The 20,811-nt window shown below is 40.9% G+C and overlaps 1 protein-coding gene and 1 long non-coding RNA gene across 4 annotated transcripts in view; one reads left to right on the forward strand and one right to left on the reverse strand.

The window, feature by feature from the left end:
* The first annotated feature begins 2,969 nt into the window (after nt 1–2,969).
* Nucleotides 2,970–20,762, forward strand: LOC123977681. Its single transcript, XR_006826739.1, has 3 exons — nt 2,970–3,206; nt 4,191–4,344; nt 19,076–20,762. It is a non-coding gene; the product is annotated as an uncharacterized LOC123977681 (long non-coding RNA).
* The window catches only part of adgb (androglobin), a 46,081-nt gene continuing 31,603 nt past the window's right edge, over nt 6,334–20,811 (reverse strand). For all 3 annotated transcript variants that reach the window (XM_046060569.1, XM_046060568.1, XM_046060570.1), the window contains exons 24-35: nt 20,443–20,574; nt 20,023–20,176; nt 19,551–19,738; nt 19,063–19,229; nt 16,967–17,034; nt 15,075–15,186; nt 12,646–12,800; nt 11,387–11,542; nt 11,107–11,197; nt 10,896–10,971; nt 8,025–8,208; nt 6,334–7,843 (exon numbers count right to left, since the gene is read on the reverse strand). In XM_046060569.1, the coding sequence (XP_045916525.1) occupies nt 7,640–7,843; nt 8,025–8,208; nt 10,896–10,971; nt 11,107–11,197; nt 11,387–11,542; nt 12,646–12,800; nt 15,075–15,186; nt 16,967–17,034; nt 19,063–19,229; nt 19,551–19,738; nt 20,023–20,176; nt 20,443–20,574 (1,687 nt within the window). In that variant the 3' untranslated portion in view covers nt 6,334–7,639. The remainder of the gene's footprint in view (nt 7,844–8,024; nt 8,209–10,895; nt 10,972–11,106; nt 11,198–11,386; nt 11,543–12,645; nt 12,801–15,074; nt 15,187–16,966; nt 17,035–19,062; nt 19,230–19,550; nt 19,739–20,022; nt 20,177–20,442; nt 20,575–20,811) is intronic.

Genomic DNA, 20,811 nt, shown 5'->3' on the forward strand with positions numbered 1-20,811 from the left:
CTTACACAAAAAATATTCACCTCTAGTGGATTTCAGCCATGCACTTAAAATCTTGTCACACTCTCAAACACTCAAGACTAATCCGTCCACAGCACCACACTGTGCAGCCCCAGAGCTCGGCATCACAGCCAGCCCTGTTTGACCCGTATGGCAGCAAGTCCCCGTGCCGTCTGGAGGAAGTGGAACAACTCACGGGGACACAGGGGACAAAAGCAGGTCGCATAGAGTCAGGGAGTCTGCCTGTCGTGCTGAAGGACTGGAGGGACAAGAACCTTCCACCCTCACTGACAGCTGTAGTTAATCATGCGAATCAGCACACCTGAGTTCAGGGCTTTTGACCCCAAGCCTTCCTGCGGCATTCAACCACTGTGTCCTGATGCGGCAAGTGTGCTGCATAGCACTAGCTAACAAGTAAGCGGGAATACGGTATCATCACACATACAGTAGAACTGACACACATATGCTGGAGGCTTGTGATTAAAAGGAAGAAGAACAAGTTGTTGCTCATAAGAACTTAAACACTCAAACATGAAAAAATATACATGTTACACACACATACAGACAGGTACATACATTGCACGCAAACACATACATGTCCCTGAGGGGTCGCAAGTTAATGAGCCAATGCCCTCCAGGGAACACTTGCTTGTCTCTGCCTAGTCCAATAAAAGGATGCAATGTCAAAGATTCCCCCCCATGGTTATAGTGGGGTTTATGGTGGGATAAAAGAGATGAGGAGATGGGGGTGGAGAAATTGACAATACCATAAAGCCCTTATCACGTCCATAGCACTCCTAATCAAAAATCTGAGTCTAATACAAGCATGAGTTTATGATCCTGGCAACACACCTTATTTTTGACAAATGGAGGAGAGAAGAGAAGACAAGCCTATAAAGATCCGTCTACACCAAGACAGAAATGACTGAAATGGCAGTTTGTGGCTCATGTGGGCATGCACAGGCATGTTTGTGCAAAGAATTCAGGCGACGGACGTGACACAACGTCAGCTTGTCCCAACACAGGGAAGCACAGCTGGTATTAATTCCAATAATCAGCCAAAGCAATAAGCTGACCATCAGCACACACACACACACATAAAAACATACACACACAGTCAAGCAGATGGATGCCACTATTAAAGGAAAGGGCATTGCCAATGTTACCATCACTGTGACACAGGACCTCTGGGAGGACAGATTTCTTAGAAAGAAGCTGCACTCGGCGTGCAGCCAAGTACAGGTTTACTTAAACCGGTCATCCGGAGATTGAAGAAAGACACATGAGAGGTGAATAGCACTTTGCCCTCAGTTCAATGTCACTGACTCAATGAGTCGAAACCACTTCTACCGTCAGTTTCAGTCTTTTGAAAGAGCTGATACAATGCAGTCAATGAAAGGCTAACATGGTTTTACTGGTATTAGCTTTGACAGGGACCTGAAAGTATCCCTATTCAAAGAAAAATTAGGCACAAAGGGATGTGTGTGTGAGAGAGAAAGAGAGAGGTATCCTGACCTGTTATCTAAGATAGTAATAACCAAAGCTGAGCGCAGGACAGGTTATCAAGGACTCCATTGTACAGCTCTGATCAATTCACACTTTATCGAATCAGCACTTCACTATGACCATGTCTGTGTTGATGAACTGGTATGTGGCAACACAACAAGAATCATGACCCGATGTGTTCAAGTGAAAAGGAAATCTGACGCCAACCACGACAGTGCTGTGAAATGAGCACTGAAAAGCGGATTTTGAAGAAAGTTATATCCCTTTTCCTCGAGGACCACATTGGCGAGACGGTGAGCTGTCTTACGGAGGACTCGTTCTGTAGCCTCTGATGGTAATTTAAGCTGCACAATTATCCCCTGTGATTGGCAAAGGCTACTGTACAATCCAATAAAGTGGGATGAAACTTAGACTCCTGTTTTATTGGCAACCTGACATCTCCCGGCTCTGCTGTGTGAACTGAGTCTGTATCACTGAATTAATGCAATCATCTCCAACACGAGGCAATTAGGTTGTGATTCAAACAGTCGCTGTGATGCTATTTAAGGAAATTGTTTGTATCCTCCCATCCAGCCATCTATCTATTAGATTACCCTTCATCCACATATCAGCTGAGGCAGAGCTTTGAAGCGGTGACATCAAATGATGCATGATTAGTGCTGTACTAAACAAAAATGTCCCTTAACACCATACAGGGGTGGAATAAATCACTTTATCTATGCATACAGGTACAAACGGGCAAAGAACCACAACTGGGGCATTCTAAAGCACTATTTGAAGATGTTTTGAAATAAACACTTTGGACAGGCTGTGGCACAACAGGAAGTTACATCAGCTGTCCCCCGACAACTGCAATGACTTCTCCTAAGTAACTACAAACATGTGCAACTTAGAAAACACTCAACAGCAGCCACTAAGAGAGGTTCCCTAATATCAGTAGTACTTAGTATAACTGTCAAGCAATGTTAGTCTAAAATGTCCCAGAAGGCACCTCAGATGCAAAAACAACTATCAGTATGTATAGACACACACACACACACACACACACACACACAATGTTCCCAAACAATACACACAGTCCCTTGATCCCGCCACTGTACAAATGATGTAGCGATGTACTGAGTGAGGGACAGCTGTCAACACAGGCCTACGCTTTGAATAGCAACTTGCCTATCTCTGCTGTCAGTGTCAAATCTTTAAGTGTACACAGAGCTGGACCACAGATCCGCCCCGACATGCGGTTCCTCAGCCCTGCTTAAATATTGACTCAGTTTGACCTTCAAATAGGGATGCACTAATCTTTACAAAGTAGTAACTGGTAGTCCAGGGAGGATCTTGTAGATGCTGATAAGTGAGGGCCTTGGGGAAATAAGGAAGATACAATTAAAAAGCTTATCTGTTTAAGTTACAACAGAACACATTCTTACACAGGGTTTCTCATGCTATGGGTCACTTGTCACCTAAATCTGATGACAGGTACTGTTTTTCTATGGTGATGATGACCTTGTGTTCAGTGCTTTATTCACTCTGCTTTTAGAAGTCTGAAGTGTAGCAGTTTTTTTGTGAGCTTTGCCCGACTCATTATTTTATTTTTTGCCCCTCCGCCCATGTCTGCAGAGCTGTGCTTTGTTGGCTGAAGAGAGGGGTGGCGTAACTTGAGAGCGGGCCAAAGAAGACTGAAGAGAGAGAGAAGCCAAAGCAAGGTGAGGCAGGGGAGAGAAATAGCTGGGTTACAAGAATGAGGCTGCAACCAGGTCAGCATTTCTGTGTCTGCCAGTCTGGGGGGTTTGTGTGTGTGTGTGTGCGTGTCCGTGTGTGTGTGTCTGCACGCGCATGTGTGTATTAAAGGGGTTTTGGATTACTGCAGTAAAGCCTGGGCATCAATCTGTGAGCCCTCACCCTTTCCCCTTGAGCGTTGTCACTGTCAACATACAGTAAAGGCTTGGCTTTTTGACCCTTGTCTTCTGAGCTGAGCCACGGCAGCACAGGCTTCTCTCTTTCGAAGTCTTGCTCTTCTGTCTTTTATCAGCAGAGCAGGCTCTAAGGACAGAACCTCTAAAGACATACAGTCCCAGAGGGAGAGCGTAACAACAATGGCACAATGCTGCAGCATATCGAGCCAATAAGTCAAAGGACCCTGTATCCACCCCAAGCCAGCTGGAATGTATGTTTGTGTGTGTATGTATGTGTATGTGTTTGTGTGTGTGTGTGTGTGTGTGTGTGTGTGTGTGTGTGCTTACTGACGTGTGGGGGGATGCATGTTTCTGTGCAAGACATAAAGGTGAATAAAAAGGCAGAAGTAGTTTACTGAGCATAAGGCTGTTGAAGACCTGAAGGGCGCTGCATATTCTTTGCAGACATCACAGATTGAATGCAAAATAAGTCTACAATTTGTTATGGAAGAAAAACATTGAGTGGTGCATAATCAGAGAGGCACATTAAAAAGAAAGGTTGAACATTCTGGGAAATACACTTATTTGATTTTTTGCCGAGTGTCACAACCTGGCTCGACAGTAAGTGACAAGAGAGGAAAACCACACAGTCTGTAAATAATACTAAATGTTTTAATTAAGTAAACTAAGTTAAAAATAGTGTGTCTGTCACTATATTTGTATGAGTACAGTGTCTGTTTGTGCAAGTGGTGAGTACGTTTGACAAAGACAAAGAACAAACTGATCGGTCTGCAGGCCAGCAGAAGAGAGTGAGAGGATCCTGTAGGTCCAACTTAGCCTCCTGAGCCCAGCCTGCTCAGATGTGCTGTATCTCTTGACCAGAGCTCCACCCATCAACTTCCTGGATTAAAAGGGAACGGCCACAGCCAACAAAGGTAAAAAGAACAAGGTAAGGCTAACACTGAGGCTGTCACAAGAGTTAGATGCGAAGATCGATACCACTTTCATATCTGCTTGTTAAATATGTAGCTACCGCCAGGAGACGATTAGCTTAGCTTAGCATAAAGACTGCAAACTGGGGCAAGAGCTAGCCTGGCTGTGTCCACAGAAATTAAAATCCACCTACCAACTAACTAAGAAAAAATTTTCACATTTGTTTGAAGGTGGAGTAAGCGATTCTGGGGAAATCCAATACCATGACAAATACCATGATATAGACACAGCAAGTAATGTAACTAACGTTAGCTAAGTTGTGGGTTAGCAAGCTGTCGCTGCTGCAAAGATAACATACAGAGAGGATGAGAGGGTCCCAGAGCCAGCACACCAGCTCCAGGAGTCTACTGGAGTCTGGCTAGCTTTTAGCCCTTGCTTCCACTCATTATGCTAAGCTAAAATAGCTGTCTACTGGTTTTAGCTTCATATTTAGCATCTGGACTTGAGAGTAGTATCCACCTTCTCATCTATACAATTTCTTTAAAAAGACTTGTGTAAAAATTGCCTTGTATCTTGTATCTGAAGCTCATGCTACAAAGTTATCCAAGAGAGTGACTGAAGAGTAAAGATTAATTAATACACTTTGTGTATAGTCGATAAATCATGCTTTTCACATACAGCTTTATCAAGTTTTGCAATGGGTCTTGTCATGGATGAATCTAATCTCACATTTGGATGAAATAAAAGAGTAATTTAGTCTGCTTGTATATGGCATTCTACTCCTGCCTTGATTGCACACCACAAGATATTAAGGCCTGAACTGCTGCACAACAATAGATAAGACATTTTAACGTTAACGACTAACTGATATGCAGCTAAGTTCACGTAGGAGACATTAAAAGCTTGATGAGAGACCCGAGACCCCTGGTAATGAGCCACATGAGATCTGAGGAAGGTGGGAAAGGACAGCACCATAGCTCACACACACAGCAGGTATAAACTGTACTGCTATAAAGAGACCCACAATTCCTGAAAGATAGAATGCCCCTTTGTCATTCTCAAAAGTAGCAGCAAAGAAATTGATTAAGGTATTGTTGAATTATTACCTCCAAAATGGAAAATGAATTAAAGAGCCACAGCAGTCTCCACACCACTCTGGCAGTCTGTATCTTGTTTCAATTAATTTCATCATCCCTCTATGTGGGTCCATTTAAGAATCAAATATTATCTTATTACTTGTGGGAAGTCAAATGCACACATACAATCACACACACACACACACACACGCACGCAGTGGTCGACTGTACCCTTTTTCAAGGTTACACCAGAGTTCTTCTGTCGCTCACAACACATTTACATCAAACCACCAGCCAACAGCTGCCAATTAACAAACAGCCTCTCTGTTAATACACACACGTCACTGATGATTACAGCGTCGGGTGATCTCTTTGTCTAACAACAGAATGGTGCGACACACATATACTCACACCCAACCACTATACCTCATGCACGAAGGAGGAGGAGGAGGGTTTAGGTGTACGGAAAACAGCAAATAACAGCTTATGTTTTAGAAGGGGAGGAATGAATTGGGCGAGAGGGAACAGAGCAGAGACAAGAGGGAATGTTCTGTGCCAGGAACAAGGCTTTCAGGATTAGTTCTGTCATGCGGTTACAAGAGTAGAAATAGTGGTTGGCTAGATGAGGCCTGACAGACTGAACAGTGCAAAATACACACAGCAGCACATTTTTATGAGCAGAAAAAACACTGTGCGCAATGTACACATGCAGACATTGTGTTATAAGTATGTGTGCAGAGGGGAGAGCTACTACTGTTGGTGGATGCATTTATATTAAACATTATGTGCTGGTGTTCACACGCATAAATTACTGTTCAAGTTTGGTTGTGTCTACAGCATCTGTGTACGAGTTCAACTAAGATCTGATTCATACAATATGGTGTTTGTTCCTAAAGTAAGTCCAATATCATCAATGAAAGGAAATAATGTCCAACAAACAATACTTTTAATAAATGAATTGTCAGCCGCAGTGTACAAAAGCTTTAGCAGGAGCGGATTACTGCAGGATGACTTTGCTCATACACACACATGCAAGTAGGCACAACTAATTCTTCTCATCCTGCTATCTTGTACACACATGCACATCCACACCCGCTAACACATGCACACATTGTGTAATGATAATTTCCATCATGCAGCCGCACAAAATTGAACTATTCATTATTGTCACCCATGAAAACAGCATAGTGCAGGCCCGGTAATGAAAATTTATGAATGCCCACAGCCACTAGATGGCACCCTCTTCCCTTTCATTTCCAATTTAGCTTCCCATTCCTCAGCTGATCAGATGACTCTAGGATGAAGACCAATAAGATGCACTCCAAATGCTAAGCTAAGATAAAATATAAAATTCATCTGAAACACAGAAACACCAGATTGATCAACAGTTTCATGCATATTAGTAAACTAACCATCTGTTTTGAAATATATTCACATCAAGCTTGGGTATTAAAGGAATAGATAGTCACCGTGTTACTGAAAAGATCTGCAACCTCCCTATGTTGCATTTTCCATATACAACACTTGTCTTGGTCTTGTACTCTTGTGGACTTCCATCAGCAAGAACATATCAATCAATCAATCAGTACCACTCAGATCATGGGAGGTTAGCTGTATTCAGCATGCCTTGAGTAATACAGTCAATACAGTGACCTTCTATAAAACAAAAGATTTGCAGAATATAATCAGGCATACTGGGCATCGAAAAGTCAGAGCCATACATGGCAAGTGAGATGGCCTGACATTCTCAGTGCAATGAAAGAGAAAATGGTTTTACATGTCTGCACATGGTCAGTAACGGCCATTTTGTCATTTAAAAATGTATTATATTTGATATTTTCCGATGGAAAATTAACAGAAACTACTAAGACTGCTATTGTAGGTGAACAGTGTATACAGTGGATATATAATTGTGTTATAAGAATGTGATTTAATATGGCACAGAATACAGTATAAATGTTGTGAAAGTATGAACATCTTTGGTTAAAAAAAAAAACATTACAAACATTACCAAAATAACTTTTTAGAGTCCTTAGTTTCATATTTTCAGAGATAAAAGCAAGAGACACCAGCTCTCGTGGCTCTAAATCAAGAGCAACAACAATCTTTTGGTTAGGTATTATATAATCAAGTGCAGGCTACAATATTGTGATCAGACCAAGATTATTCAGTGTTCAGACTTGTTGGGAGGTGTCTGCTGAGGAAATTGAGATGGGAAGTTAGTGCCAATGGCCATCATTTCTTCTTGCCAGCAGTCTTGGCACGTTTGTTGGGCTGCTGGGCGGCAGCAGGGGTGGGGGTTGTTTTTTCTAGAAGTGCCTGCTGGGCCTCCTCCAGCGCCGGTTTCTCTTCTTGTTCCTTTTTCATGGCCGCCATCTGACGGCTACTAAATGCCTCGCAAGCGTTGTGGAATTTCTTACAGCGTTGCCACAAGGCTGCCTGGAGACAAGACAGAGAGGCAAAGAGATAGAAGTTAGAGAATGATGTCTAACCAGAGGGAAAGGAAGCTGACAACAAATCTTTCTCACTCTCTTTCACTTTGATAGTCAACGCTGATTATTACTACTGTCTACATCTTCACTTTTAGACAGCACAGAGTTTTTTCTCTGTCTAGACTGACCTGCATGTTCTCATACATCTCCAGCTGTTGTCTCATTAGTTCCCTCCGGTCGAGCTCCTGCTGTTTCTGGTGCTCCAGCACGTTGCCTCGGACCAACCGGTACGTCTGGATCTTTTCTAAGCGCTCCCTCTGCTGGATTGCCTCTATCTGTGGGTCCATCAGCGCTGGAAAATCCTTCTGGCGTCTAAAGACGTACACAAGGACTTGATACAATGTGTATATGTTTAATGTTGTTTCAATATGGTCTCTAACCAGAAATGCTGGATATTTTATTTTACTATATACATATACACATATATATGTATATATATATATATATATATATATATATATGTATATGCCACCATTCATGAGCTGTACACAAAAGCCAAAAACGTGCAGGAGTGTATGCATCTCGGCAGATGGACGCTTATTTTCATTTTCCCAGTATCTCCAGGCAGAGAAAATTCCTGCATTTCTCATTCAGAGGAATCCGATCTCACATTTTCTGACGGCTTTTTCAGAGGTGTGTCAAGCAAGCCAGATACTTTCTTGAATTTTCTTCGGAACTTTTCAAAGTAAAAGCTCTCAATTAAAGACAACATAAAGTACTACTGCAAAGATTTTCTCGTGCTTTTATTTTGTAGGCACAATCACTTGGAAGAGGTGATTATGTCAGTTTGCTGTCATGACTGAGATCTGTTAAAAGCAGCTATCAAAGTAATCTGGCCACGGACCAGATATTATTGCTGGTGGGCCAGCTTTGGCCTGTGGACCGCCTATTACCGACCAATGGCATAAAGGGTACATCCTGTTTTGTAAAAGACTCAAGATAAATACTGAAGGGAGAATTTTGAAGATCAGATATTAATACTGGATACTCAGTATAGCAAATGTTATCAAATTCTACCAAATCTTCCAGACTATTTTCTGAGATGGGACAACTGACAATGGTGACACAGGAGAGACAAATAAAAATGGAAATGTGGCTGATAAATGCAGAGGTAGGCAGAGGAAACGATGGACACGCAGTCCAATGTCTTATCTCATGTCCCAGAGAGTGAGGCTTTGGTTGTAGCCACTGGATTTGGGTATTTCTCTGTAAAGAATTGATTGTAGTTAAATGACATTCATTTGTGTGTGTGGAAAGAAGAGAGACATACATAGAGTGAATGTGTGAGGCCATTAGCCAGTCAACATGTGTATGTTTGTATGAGGACGAGAACTGACTGGGAATAACCCTCTGAGGCACAACGCAGAGGGAGGAATTTAAAGAGAGTGCTAAATATGGCTGCCTATTCCCTATAAGCTGACCTTAATGAGGAGGGGAGGCCACTTGAGGTGATGATGAAGTTCATTTGGTTAATGAACATTGCCCTGTTCAACCTCTTTCACTGCGTGTAACAGCGTGTGCAAATGCTATAAAGATGGCATGCATGAGTGTGAATCTATGATGTTGCCTTGTGGTGCTTCTTTGTGAGAAAGAGGTGTATTGCAGACTAATCAGAGTCCCCTAATAGACTCCTCCGCAGGATCTCTCTCTCGGATTGCAGGCCACAGTGTCAGAGGCCATTAGCAGCTGGGCGCGGACACATGTGTGGGTGCATGCACACATGCACGCACACACACACACATACACACACACACACACAGCAGGACAGGATGGAGAGGTGATGGGAGAGGGGGCACATCTCATTGGAGCGACGAGCTCATTGGGGTCCTGAAATAGCTCTCTAATTAACAGACCCAAATATCATCTCATTTATCACTAAGAACGACGGACAGAGAGAGAGATGGTCTGAGGGAGAGTAATGGGAGACTCTGATGGGAACCGTGGAGGGTGACTCTTCCCTCCAGAACACTGACACTGGCAAAAGCTAAAAGTTGACACACAGAGGCAGGAAACTGAGGTGCTTGTGACACTAACTGTGTATTGATATCAACATATTAATAATTGACATGCATGGTCTTTCTATTGCCAATGTTAAGTACACCTCTCCAATTCTTTACAAAAACATGACGCTGAAGTTAAAGCACTGGTACTACTAATTTGAAGCCAGTCATTTTGTTTTAAAATGGGTCAAGTCAGCCACGAAGCAGACACACAGAGGACTGAAACCAAAATAATAACAAAGAATCGCTAAGTTTTAAGGCAACATACACATGATTTTTTTACCACTTAGCCTCTCCTTAATATCTCTACATTATACAGTTTACATCCCTGTGCTCTGGAAGTCCATTCATTACCCTTTCTGGCCAGCCAAAGTGTCCAGTCTTGTAACACTGCAGTTCACAGCACCAATGGGAGCAAATGTCATAACCACAAGAAATCTCTCGCTATCTGTCCTGCAGATACTGTTTGAACCAATCTGCTGAGAATGAGGATGCTGGTTATGTCCACAGACATCCACACATAAACAACCCCCTAGTGCAATCAGCCCTTGCAGCAGAGGCTTAATTCAGGCTCACAAAGCTGGAGGAGCAGAGTGATCCTACATTAGGCAACTGGACCGCATACACTATGACTTCAACAGTGGGAAAAAAGAAATAGCCTGTTAGAAAACTACACTGAGATGATGACTCTGTCTTGGTGGTTTGTGTATTATTCTCCATCTCTGCCCTCTAAGCACAGATATGAATGTGTGTGTCTGTTGGAACAGGCTGAACCAATGTCAGTTACAGAGAGGTACACACAACTAACCACAGTGTTTAAACAGACTGAAACTGATCATTCTTCAATGTACAGTTATGTAACTGTATAACTATGTGAACACATTATGGCTGTGTGATGGCTGCCCTCATCTTACTGTCTGTCCCAACAACAAAGTGAGTAGTGAATGGACAAAGAGTCAAAAAAGGCAAAACAGAATGAGTTTGAGAGCGGCAAAGCACCTGATGAAGGATGAGTAGTCCATGGGAGGATAGGAGCATGAGGTTTCAGTCAGCTTTTGAGTAGATCTGGGAGCAGCTGTTAAGAAACAATCAGTAAAGGCATCATTACCATACTGTATGTGACAAGTAATGGAAACAGAGAGTGCCCATACATACATACTGTATGTATACGATTGAGTGTGTGTGTGTGTGTGTATCTAGAGTACGGTACCGGGCTCTTTGCTTTCTCCATCATCTGTAGTAGTTTCATCACTTGCTTGATGTTGGATTTGTTCATGAAATTTGAGACGAGACTGTAAAGCCTAAAAAGACAGCAAAACATCCTGTCAAAATGAACTTAGTAAAGTTAAAAATTAAAACACATTTTCGTAATCATACCTTTCATATCGCCACAAGAGATAGACAATATATTGGAGACACTTCATTAAAAAAGATTTCTGCTGAAAAGTAATTACATTAAACCATGAGTACAAACACAGCTTTTGGGTTACCTTAGCAAAGCGACCAGGTTCTGCCATTTCCCAGGCTTTTTTAATGGCTTTAATCTGGTCCATTCTCTCTGTGTCCCTCGTCACCTCGATGCTCCCTGTTTTGTTCTTGTCACTGACGACACGCAGCGTCCAGTTCGGCTTTGTCAAGTCAAGGCTCTACACAAACATATGCACGCGCAAAGCACGCACACACGAAAAAAGTAATGCATATGCTCAAGCACACAAACATCCCAGAAGTAGGTCAACGTACCACAACAACAGTATGAGTATGTCTCTTCAATGAACAGCTCAGACAGGCTAGTGCACAGCCAGCCTGCCGGCCGCCGAGGATTGTGACTCTGGTTCCACCATCTTGTCGTCATTGTAAATAAAAGATCAAGTTTTGTTCATTTATTCAGATATATTTATGTTTAAAATGAAAATGTATTGAAGAGGACTAGCACTGTGAAAATCTGACTTTCAAATGTCAGTTTCTTTAGGGTTTGACGTGTAGTGCAGTAGAGAATAAAATAAAATAAAGAGAATAAAATGCATTTGTTATTATTATTATTATTATGTGCATCAGAGATTTGTTTCTGACTACTAAACCAAGTCTATTATACAGAGAATTATAGCCCATGAGATTATAGTGTGTGATAAGAGAAGTGTCTCTTATTCAGCGTAAATACACGCAGGTAATCCTGGCAGTTGTAGGGTTTGGTCGATGCCAGTCTCTCTTTGTTAGCATTTCAGATTCGGATGATAGCAGACTCAAACAAATATGCAAATGCTGACCTGCCTGATAAAACAAACTAAAAATATGATATTAGAAATGTCAGGAGTTCAACAACAATCTCATTTAGATGCAGTTTGGATGGGAATCTGTTAAGAGGAGTAAAGTGTGTATTCCACTGAAGTGCCTCCACAACCTCCTCTCAAAAAGGTTAGTATAACTACCTTTTCTAATTATTTTTTACAAATTTTTATATTTTCTTAACATATGATACTGTGGAAGGTATACAATGAATATAAACTTATGTAAAGATTACAAAAGCAGTTGATTTGACCTTGCTAAAACAAAGTATGTAGCATATGGTATTGTAATGTCATCGAATAAGAATGTCTAATGATATAAAATCTAATGAAACACAAACAGTTCTTCTTGGGAAATGCAATTTGGCACATATGATGAAAAGCTCCAACAACTCATCTTTGAGTATGAAATATATAAACATAATATTGTTGACAGGGTTGTGGTGTTCTGTTGTTGTTGTTGTTACCGTTTCCTGCCTGGAGCCAGATTTGGAGACGGCAGCTGGCTTCCCTTTTTCCTTGTCACCTTCGCCTTTGCGGTTGGCTTTGGGTGTGTCCGATTTGTGTCCACCGTGGATCAGCGTGTCAGTGGATGAAAGCTTCAAGTCCTCAGGCCTGTATACTACATTTTGCAAACAGAGATTAGATAGCTTCATTTCAACTTCAACACCACCTACAACGTCAGCTGCAACATGGTGTTAATTATGTAAAAGCTTGACTATTATCATTAAATATTTTACATCATAAAGGGATTTAAAACATTTACATTGTTCAGCATGCCTTAGTATTCTGAAGTTGACAAAATTTTACTTTTACAAGCATTTTAACATTAAAGTGAGTAACTACTGAATATAGAAACTGAATACCTGAGTGTGGTATTTAGGATTGTGCAGACATACCTTACATTTTTGTAAAAAGAAAATTTTTTTCCCAAACATTTGACATGTTTTAATAAATATAATTATGCCTTGGAAAGGCTAAAACACTTCCTTTTTCAACACGTACCATATCCATTGGTGTACATTCATCTTCACAGCTAAGCCCTGCCGTTCACATCCTGCTCAACACAATTAAAGCTCATCTGGAGTGGGAGTGTGACAAAGTGGGCAAACACTGCATGTGTTGTGTGGTCGCACGTGTGCTAGATGGCACTGTTGCACTGTATAGCTGAAATGAACACAAACCCCGGCTTACATGGAGCTTTAACTATGAGTCTCACTTCTCTGATATAGAGAGGCATAATAATCCATCATTTAGCTGACACCCTGCCACTCTGCCTGAACAGCTTTGGTGAATGCCTATTGAGTTACTCTTATCAAGTTATATAGAAATTCAATGTTCAAATTGGACCTAAATATCAGTCTGCGTTGTTGTAATTTCAGACGGATACATGCATTGAGAACTGATTTTCAGTCGGCCAAGCTTAAATACAATGTATCAATCTTTGCAGAAATTGTTTAGATACTAAAAATGTGTTTTTAATAGCACAGCAAAGAAAACGTCAAGGAGGCTGGCAAGGGGATGAAAAATCTTGCCAGAAATACATGTACAGCTACTGCTGACAGTGGACTGCTTTAACAGTGAAGCAGAGATGCGTAAATGTGCATGCATTTAACATGCACAACAGTATTTTGACTGCAGCTTGTTAAACAGCTTGTTAAAGAGGTTTCAAAGCTTGGCATGGCATGTAGTGCGTGTGTTGCCATGTAGCATGTAGGGAGCATGATCAAGGGCACAGCCTCACCACTGAGACAGAGTTTAACTGGGTGAAATTAATTCACTTTCCTGCTGAGATATTTCCCAGGGCACCAGGGGGCAAGAGCCAACTTCATTTGACTTCCTATTGACCCACTTTCACAAGCTTATTGGAAAACCACAGGAGGTTTGCGTGGACATTGGCATACACATACACACATGGACAAACCCACGAGCATACCAAAACCATAACATATCACGTGAGCAGAGAACACATGCATAAGATCAGATGAACACACACCATATCTAAGCAGGAACAAATCCTTACTTGTTCATCTCACACATGACCATTACCGTAATAATTACATGAAGAGGGGTTTGTCTTCCTCTGTAGTCAAGATACATCTGATCTGATTTTGGAAAGTCTCTCACAGAAAGACGCACATATCATCCTCAGACTTTATGCCATGCAAACTGAATGGGTGAATACTGGAGCCATTGTCAGAAGCAACAGAGGGAAGAGAATGAGAATTCAGTGATAGCGAGCTGGCCTTTCTCTTCAGTCAATCATGCAAATTGTCACTCATGCAGCACCTCTTTGAGATCAACATCCACCCGTGCCACAATTAATCCTTCCCCTCCAAATTTTTACGAAAGCTTCTGCAAATTTCAAAGCCCTGATCTTTCAATCGATCCAATTTGTGCAGCATGATTAAAGGCAGAGAAGCAGAGTTGGTGGCAGAGGACAGGATTATTGCCTCAGCCAGTGACCAGTGGGCACAAGAAATCACACTCTGATCTGCAAAAGCAGCTGTATTCATTTGGCTTTCATTAGGCTTGTGATTAACAGGCCCCTGGCTAGCGGAAGCAAAGAACAAACAACGCCTGCCTTGGCCTCTGACACTGCCTGCTGAGTATCTGCCACATTTCACACTGAACACAAAAATAAGCTGTGCAAAATAACCCAAAGATGACGGCCATATCAGAAAATCCATTCTAAAAATGTCTGAATGCAATAATATAAATGAAAATGCTTCATTACCCATTATAGGGATATCTGAACTGTGCACATTTAGACTTTAGACTATTTAATGTTTTTAAAGGGAGCGAAATATAATCAGTGACTTTCTTTTCTGTTTTTTTCTTGAGAGACTGAATTTATCTTACAGTTTGATGTGGCTTTTATGACTTAAGTTTGTACCTCTCATTTCGTTCTTCTTCAAGTCTCTAAGAATATGGACAAAAGCCAGCTGAGACTCATCCAAATCCCAGCTCTTATAAAGCACCTCTGCCTGCACCACATACTTATGACCCTGTGAAACACAGACAAGGCAAAGTCAGTGTACAACACCCACATCACATCACATCAAATTACTCACGACGTGACAGACAGATGCATGCATTACAAAAAAGAGACATATACCGCATAATACAACACCATAAATGCAGAGCCAACATAAGGTGCATGCTATTTTGTATTGTGTGAACATACAGCTGTGAACTGAACTAGTGCTGATGATTCAGAGAGACACACAGAGATCTTAAAGAACTGCACATTTCGTTTTTGCTGTTCTCTGCCCTCTTTGACAGAAGCACATGCTTGGCACAAAAGGAGAGAGGAGGCAGAGGGTGTGTAAGCCAAGATTATATCAAGGGTGGTAACTCCCACATCCATCACACGGAACAGAAAAGACAGAGTTTCAACAAAATCCCAAGGTGAGACTCAAACTAATAGAGTGAGGCGCATTCTACAAAAACAGAAAATTTGTTTTATTTTGTCTGATATTAATGATTGTAGTTGTAACAGAACCTAATAAATGCGTTTTGCAGAAAGTGATGTGTTGTTATGAATTCCTGCACCACCACCGTAGATCTCTATAGATAAAATGAAAGCCAGAGTTTGTTTTTTCATGCGTTTACAAGTGTGTTCACTTCCTCAAAAGATTACACTATAGGAGCCTTCCCATCCATCGGTACCGAGCATCAATATGTCTGGTGTGTGTCCCTGTGGTGCAAAACAGCTCTCTAATCACTAACCCTTTGTTCCAAGTGTTGATCGGTGGTCTAAGTCCTAATTAAGAGCTGTTTATTTTGGCCCGCTGCCGCTCTGATCTGTGGGATCTGACATGATCTGTCTCATTGCTATTGATGTCTATGAAGATTCTCAGTCATCCAGGTCATAGTTATCCAACGAAGGTTAAAAATCAAGGGCAACTGGACTTGGTTGACCAAGTCCAGTTGCCCTTGATTTTTAACCTTCGTTGGATTGCTATTGATGTTACCACATTGTTGGGTTAATTTGTTGAAGAGACTTGGTATTAAAAAGTATTAGTAAAATGTGCAGGCTGTGACCTAAATAAACATCTTGATAGGTCTATTGCAAAAAGATAAGCTTTTGTTGTTAAAAGCCTCAATCTACCACTGTAAATGTCAAATTAACTGTATTTATTTATGAGGTGTAAGCAGTTACTGAGGGAACATTTAAATTACTGGTTCTTTTATGGACTTGTTTATACTGTACAATTGGTATGTGGTGTGTAAAATGTGTATGTGAGTGTGTGATGGTACACACACAGTACGTACTACATACTTTGGCAATCATCAAACTCTGATAACAAGACTGTTAGATAGCGGGTCTTCAGACAATCGAGTGACTCATAAATCATGCACAAATCACTACTCTCTGACAAGCACGGTTAAGTCAGACGGTAACAACAAACCACCCCTCCGGTTTCTGCCACTCTCTTGCAAATTCCGTCTGCGCATGAATGTGTGTGTGGGTGTGTGTAAGTTCATGTGTCTGTGCGTGTGCATGCCTGCAAGTGAGGCGTTATGTGTATCTGGCAGTGAAAAATTGATATCAACACAGGCAGTAAGCAAGTGGGTGAAAAAGACAGAGAGGGAAACTGAGATGCACGCTTGTGTGCGTGTGCAAGTGAGATCGGTACAGTGTTTTGAGCAACAGCAGATAACCATGCAGGCAGTTTTCAGTGATACCATAGTCTCTGTGGGAGGCTGAGACTGGTCAGACAAGGAGTCTGATTTCCCAGCTGTGCCATCCTGCCTATCTCTTAGCTGGGAAGTGTATACCACCTTGATTCCCTTGTCCTGGGTGGGGGATCCCTTCTGGCTCTGGTTCTTCTCATCAGTGCAACTGGGTGCTGTAACACAAAGGGATATATTAAACTATATCTGAGAAAAGACAAGAGTGGTCAGCAATCTGTCTTTTTGTAACTGATGGAAGCATCGACTGAAAAGCAGACTAAAGCATTTGAGAGGCAGGTTTTGGAGAGCTCTTGTGTGTAGTGCCTCTACTGTCTGCCTGTATTTTACTGTCGATTGTGTTAGCATAGCAAAAAGCCAGTTCAATGTTACTTAAAGGGTCAGTTCTCTCAAAATTAAAGTAATACTAACAAAAAATATTTCCTCACTAACCATTACTTGTATTTACCTATGCAGATAGTTTTGGCTTATTTGCCCAGGTATTTTAGGTACGCAGGTAATTTCTGTATTACTCTCCAATACAATTAGATTTTTTTGATGCTGCTCAGTGTGTTGAACAAGAACATTTGACAATTTCAATGGGACATTTGGTAGATGAAGACCCCGACCATTTAACAGCATCATCCCTGGTTTGACTTTGTTGCATGTCATACTCCTCTCTCTCCCTGTATTTCCTGTCCCTATAGCTACTATCTATCAAATAAGTAGGGTAAAATGCTAAAAGACGATAATAATAATAATAATAATAATAATAATAATAATAATAATAATAATAATAATAATAATAATAATAATATCTCTTTCCAGAAACAAGGTTCCTGTTACTCTGGATAAGCCACAGATTTTTTTATAGGTACTATTTCTTTGCTACAAGTAGAACTAATTAATGACACTCTCTGACGCGAACTTGGCTTTTTAGAGGGCTTCTTTCAAATCCTTTTGAGCCACAAGAAACTATTCCTTGTGACCGAGACCCTGTATATTTAACATTCAATTCTACCAACGGGATAAATACATTGGTGTAGGACTATTCCAAAAACAGAGTAAATCAACCGCTTTAACCCTCTATCCAAGGGGTGGTAAAATCAAGTAATCCACCGCATACATACTGCCATTCACTTCGAAAATACTATCCTCAAAGTCCCTTTGCCCAAACATTAATCCCAGCTCACTAGTGACAAGTTACACAACTCTTAATGCTAAATCCAATGTCAAGCTATTTGGTGTTTGGGGAGGGTTATTAACACAAAATACATTAGTGTAGTTTTAAGCAGCAGAAAAAACAAGTGTGCAAGACAAATAAGATTTTGTGTTTCAAAAAGGAATTTCTGCAAACTGAATTACTGCACCTGTTTAAGAGTTTATTGGATATGTTTTAACCTAAAGCATGTCAAATCAATGCTTAAAAAAAGGTCACTTTGCATCTTGTATATCATAGTAGTTATCTTGTAGATATAAAGAACTGCCTTTCATCACTCTTTTTATCTAGCACCTGGCCTGAATATATGTACTACATATACTTAATTCTAACCTGAGTCTGAATAGCATGCTCTGCACCAGGCTGAAAGACAGACTGTTCATGGATTCTAGGATGGTTCTAGGGTTTCAGTATGGACTGCTGATGAACATGTTGTAAGAACCTTTACTAACAGCACTTTCCTGAGGGAATTGAAGTCTCATTTATATGTGTACAGGTATGTGTGCTTACAAAGAGCCAAAGGATTTAACAGTGTATGCATTAGCTTAGAGTAAAGTGTTGGTGCTATTAATCTCTTTGGGGATGGCTAGCCACAGAGCACTGTCCATGGGAGAACTGCTTAGAATGTTGAAAAACAAAAAACAAGACAGAAAATGGTCACAAATAAGGAGGTTCCTGCTGCCTTTAATGTGTAATGTTGTGGGCTGAATCCTGCTTATAATATTTTCTGCATACCCTCAACTCTTTTTCTCATACAGCATGTCCACTCAATCACCACTGTAAGGGAAATGGCTGTGACACAGTTACATAGCTTCCATATGTTGGGGTTAAATTATGATGGTAAGGAAATCACAGATGAAAACAGATATTGAAAATGTAACTTTCTCACACACAAGAACGAGTATTGATACGTTGTCCTGTGTTTTTGAAATCTAACACACAGATAAAAGGCTGTCTGACAAAATTACTAAACCTAATGACTGCTTACCTTTGTTGGCCAGGAAGAAGAACACAGGAATTACAACATGGCCCTTCCCGGTGTTGCCAGCCACCTCCTTCTCATGGTCCAGAATGGACAGACGGATCAACACATCTGGCTTGGAAGTCTGAAACTGAATTGTTCCTAGGACGTCTGCCGTCACCTGCACATTGTAACTGTGGAAAAAAAGTTTCAAATGATTGTGGGTACCATTAGCCTCTCAGAGTACCCCTCATGTTGTCTTATGTTAAGAGCACATACATTACTAAACCTTATAAGGTTTAGTAATGTATGTGCTCTTTGAATATTGTCACACCTTGTTTCTAATTATCAAACATGCATATACTGTACTGCAAGTAAGAATACGTTAGTTACTGGATCAAATTATTTGTATGATACATCCTCAGCAACAATTAATTTCAGTTGACCAGTATAAAACCTATGATGATTATTCTACTTAACTTTTCAATCAAATCTATGCCCTATAATTCTCTTACCGACATATGAGGTTTTTCTCATTGGGAATATAATAATTCCGGAACTCCTTCACTGAGAAGGTGTTGAGTGGAGTCTCATGGGACAGTTTTGGAAGGACTTCACTTGAGCTGATCAAGCGCATCTTCCACTTGGCACCAACAGGGGGTGATTCAGGTGCGACAGCCTCTGCTACAAAGGTATACCCAAGCTGGAACAAGAGATACAGAGAGATTTAACAATAAAATCTGTCTGTCTTTCACACTCAATAAAGAGTGTGAAAGACAGATGGAAATAGGTTAAGCACAACAAGGAGAAATGCTGATTTACTGTTTTCTTTTAGGATTTGTTTCATGTATAATACTAGAAATTATTACACCAGGTAGCCACAGCTGGTCGCCAAACAGTCAAGTTTGTACCTAGTTTTCGATTAAGTCAGGCAGGAAGCACATAAAATATGTCAAGTATGTGAACATTTGAAGTGCAATGACAGACCTTGTTAGGTTGATAGACACTGGGTGCTGCTTTGTTGAAGACCATGTCCAGCTCCTTTCCTGTGTCATTATTTACAATGTGCAGCAGACAATTAGGGATTGGGCAGTAGACCTTTGGTACCAGCAGCATCTCCTTAGGAACCAGGAATACCTCTCTTAACAAACAACACAAGTAAAACCAAGTTATAAAAGGTCTGACTAAATTGTCAAGTAGTTTTCCGCTGTTTATTGTTGAAATTCTGAAATGCCATCTTACATTTATATTAGCTTTACTGGCAGGAATGAGAGTTCAGACAGTATGACATTTGGTGAGAAGGAGACATCAGTAATTTTACACCTGGATTCACACACATTTTCCAAACCAGGTTGGGAATTCTCTTTTGCTGACAATCCTAACCTTCAAGCTACAGTGTTCTCTAACCTAAAGACCAAAACCCAGGAATCGGCTGTGTCTTGAAGAGGGACAGAGTAGTCAGCGAACGTTATTCTAGTCCACTCATCTTGCTGACAGGGGTAGAGCTCTGCTGTACTCTCAGAGTGGTCAATGATATACCTGTGCAAAAAACACAGAGGGGCAGAGCACATATACAAACGTCAATTTTAAACAAAGTATTAAAACCACGTGAATAGTAAGAAGGCTGTCACTAAATCTATTACCAGCAAAAAATTTACTCAAACTTTTTTAATAATATTTCTGATGTAGTGGATAATGAATAAAATCACTGGAGGAAAGTAGATGCACTTCACGTCTCAGTGTGATCTTTGACTGAAGTGGATGTTTCTGTCAGTT

This window comes from Micropterus dolomieu, linkage group LG10 (genome assembly GCF_021292245.1).
Source record: "Micropterus dolomieu isolate WLL.071019.BEF.003 ecotype Adirondacks linkage group LG10, ASM2129224v1, whole genome shotgun sequence".
Taxonomy (NCBI): Eukaryota; Metazoa; Chordata; class Actinopteri; order Centrarchiformes; family Centrarchidae; genus Micropterus; species Micropterus dolomieu.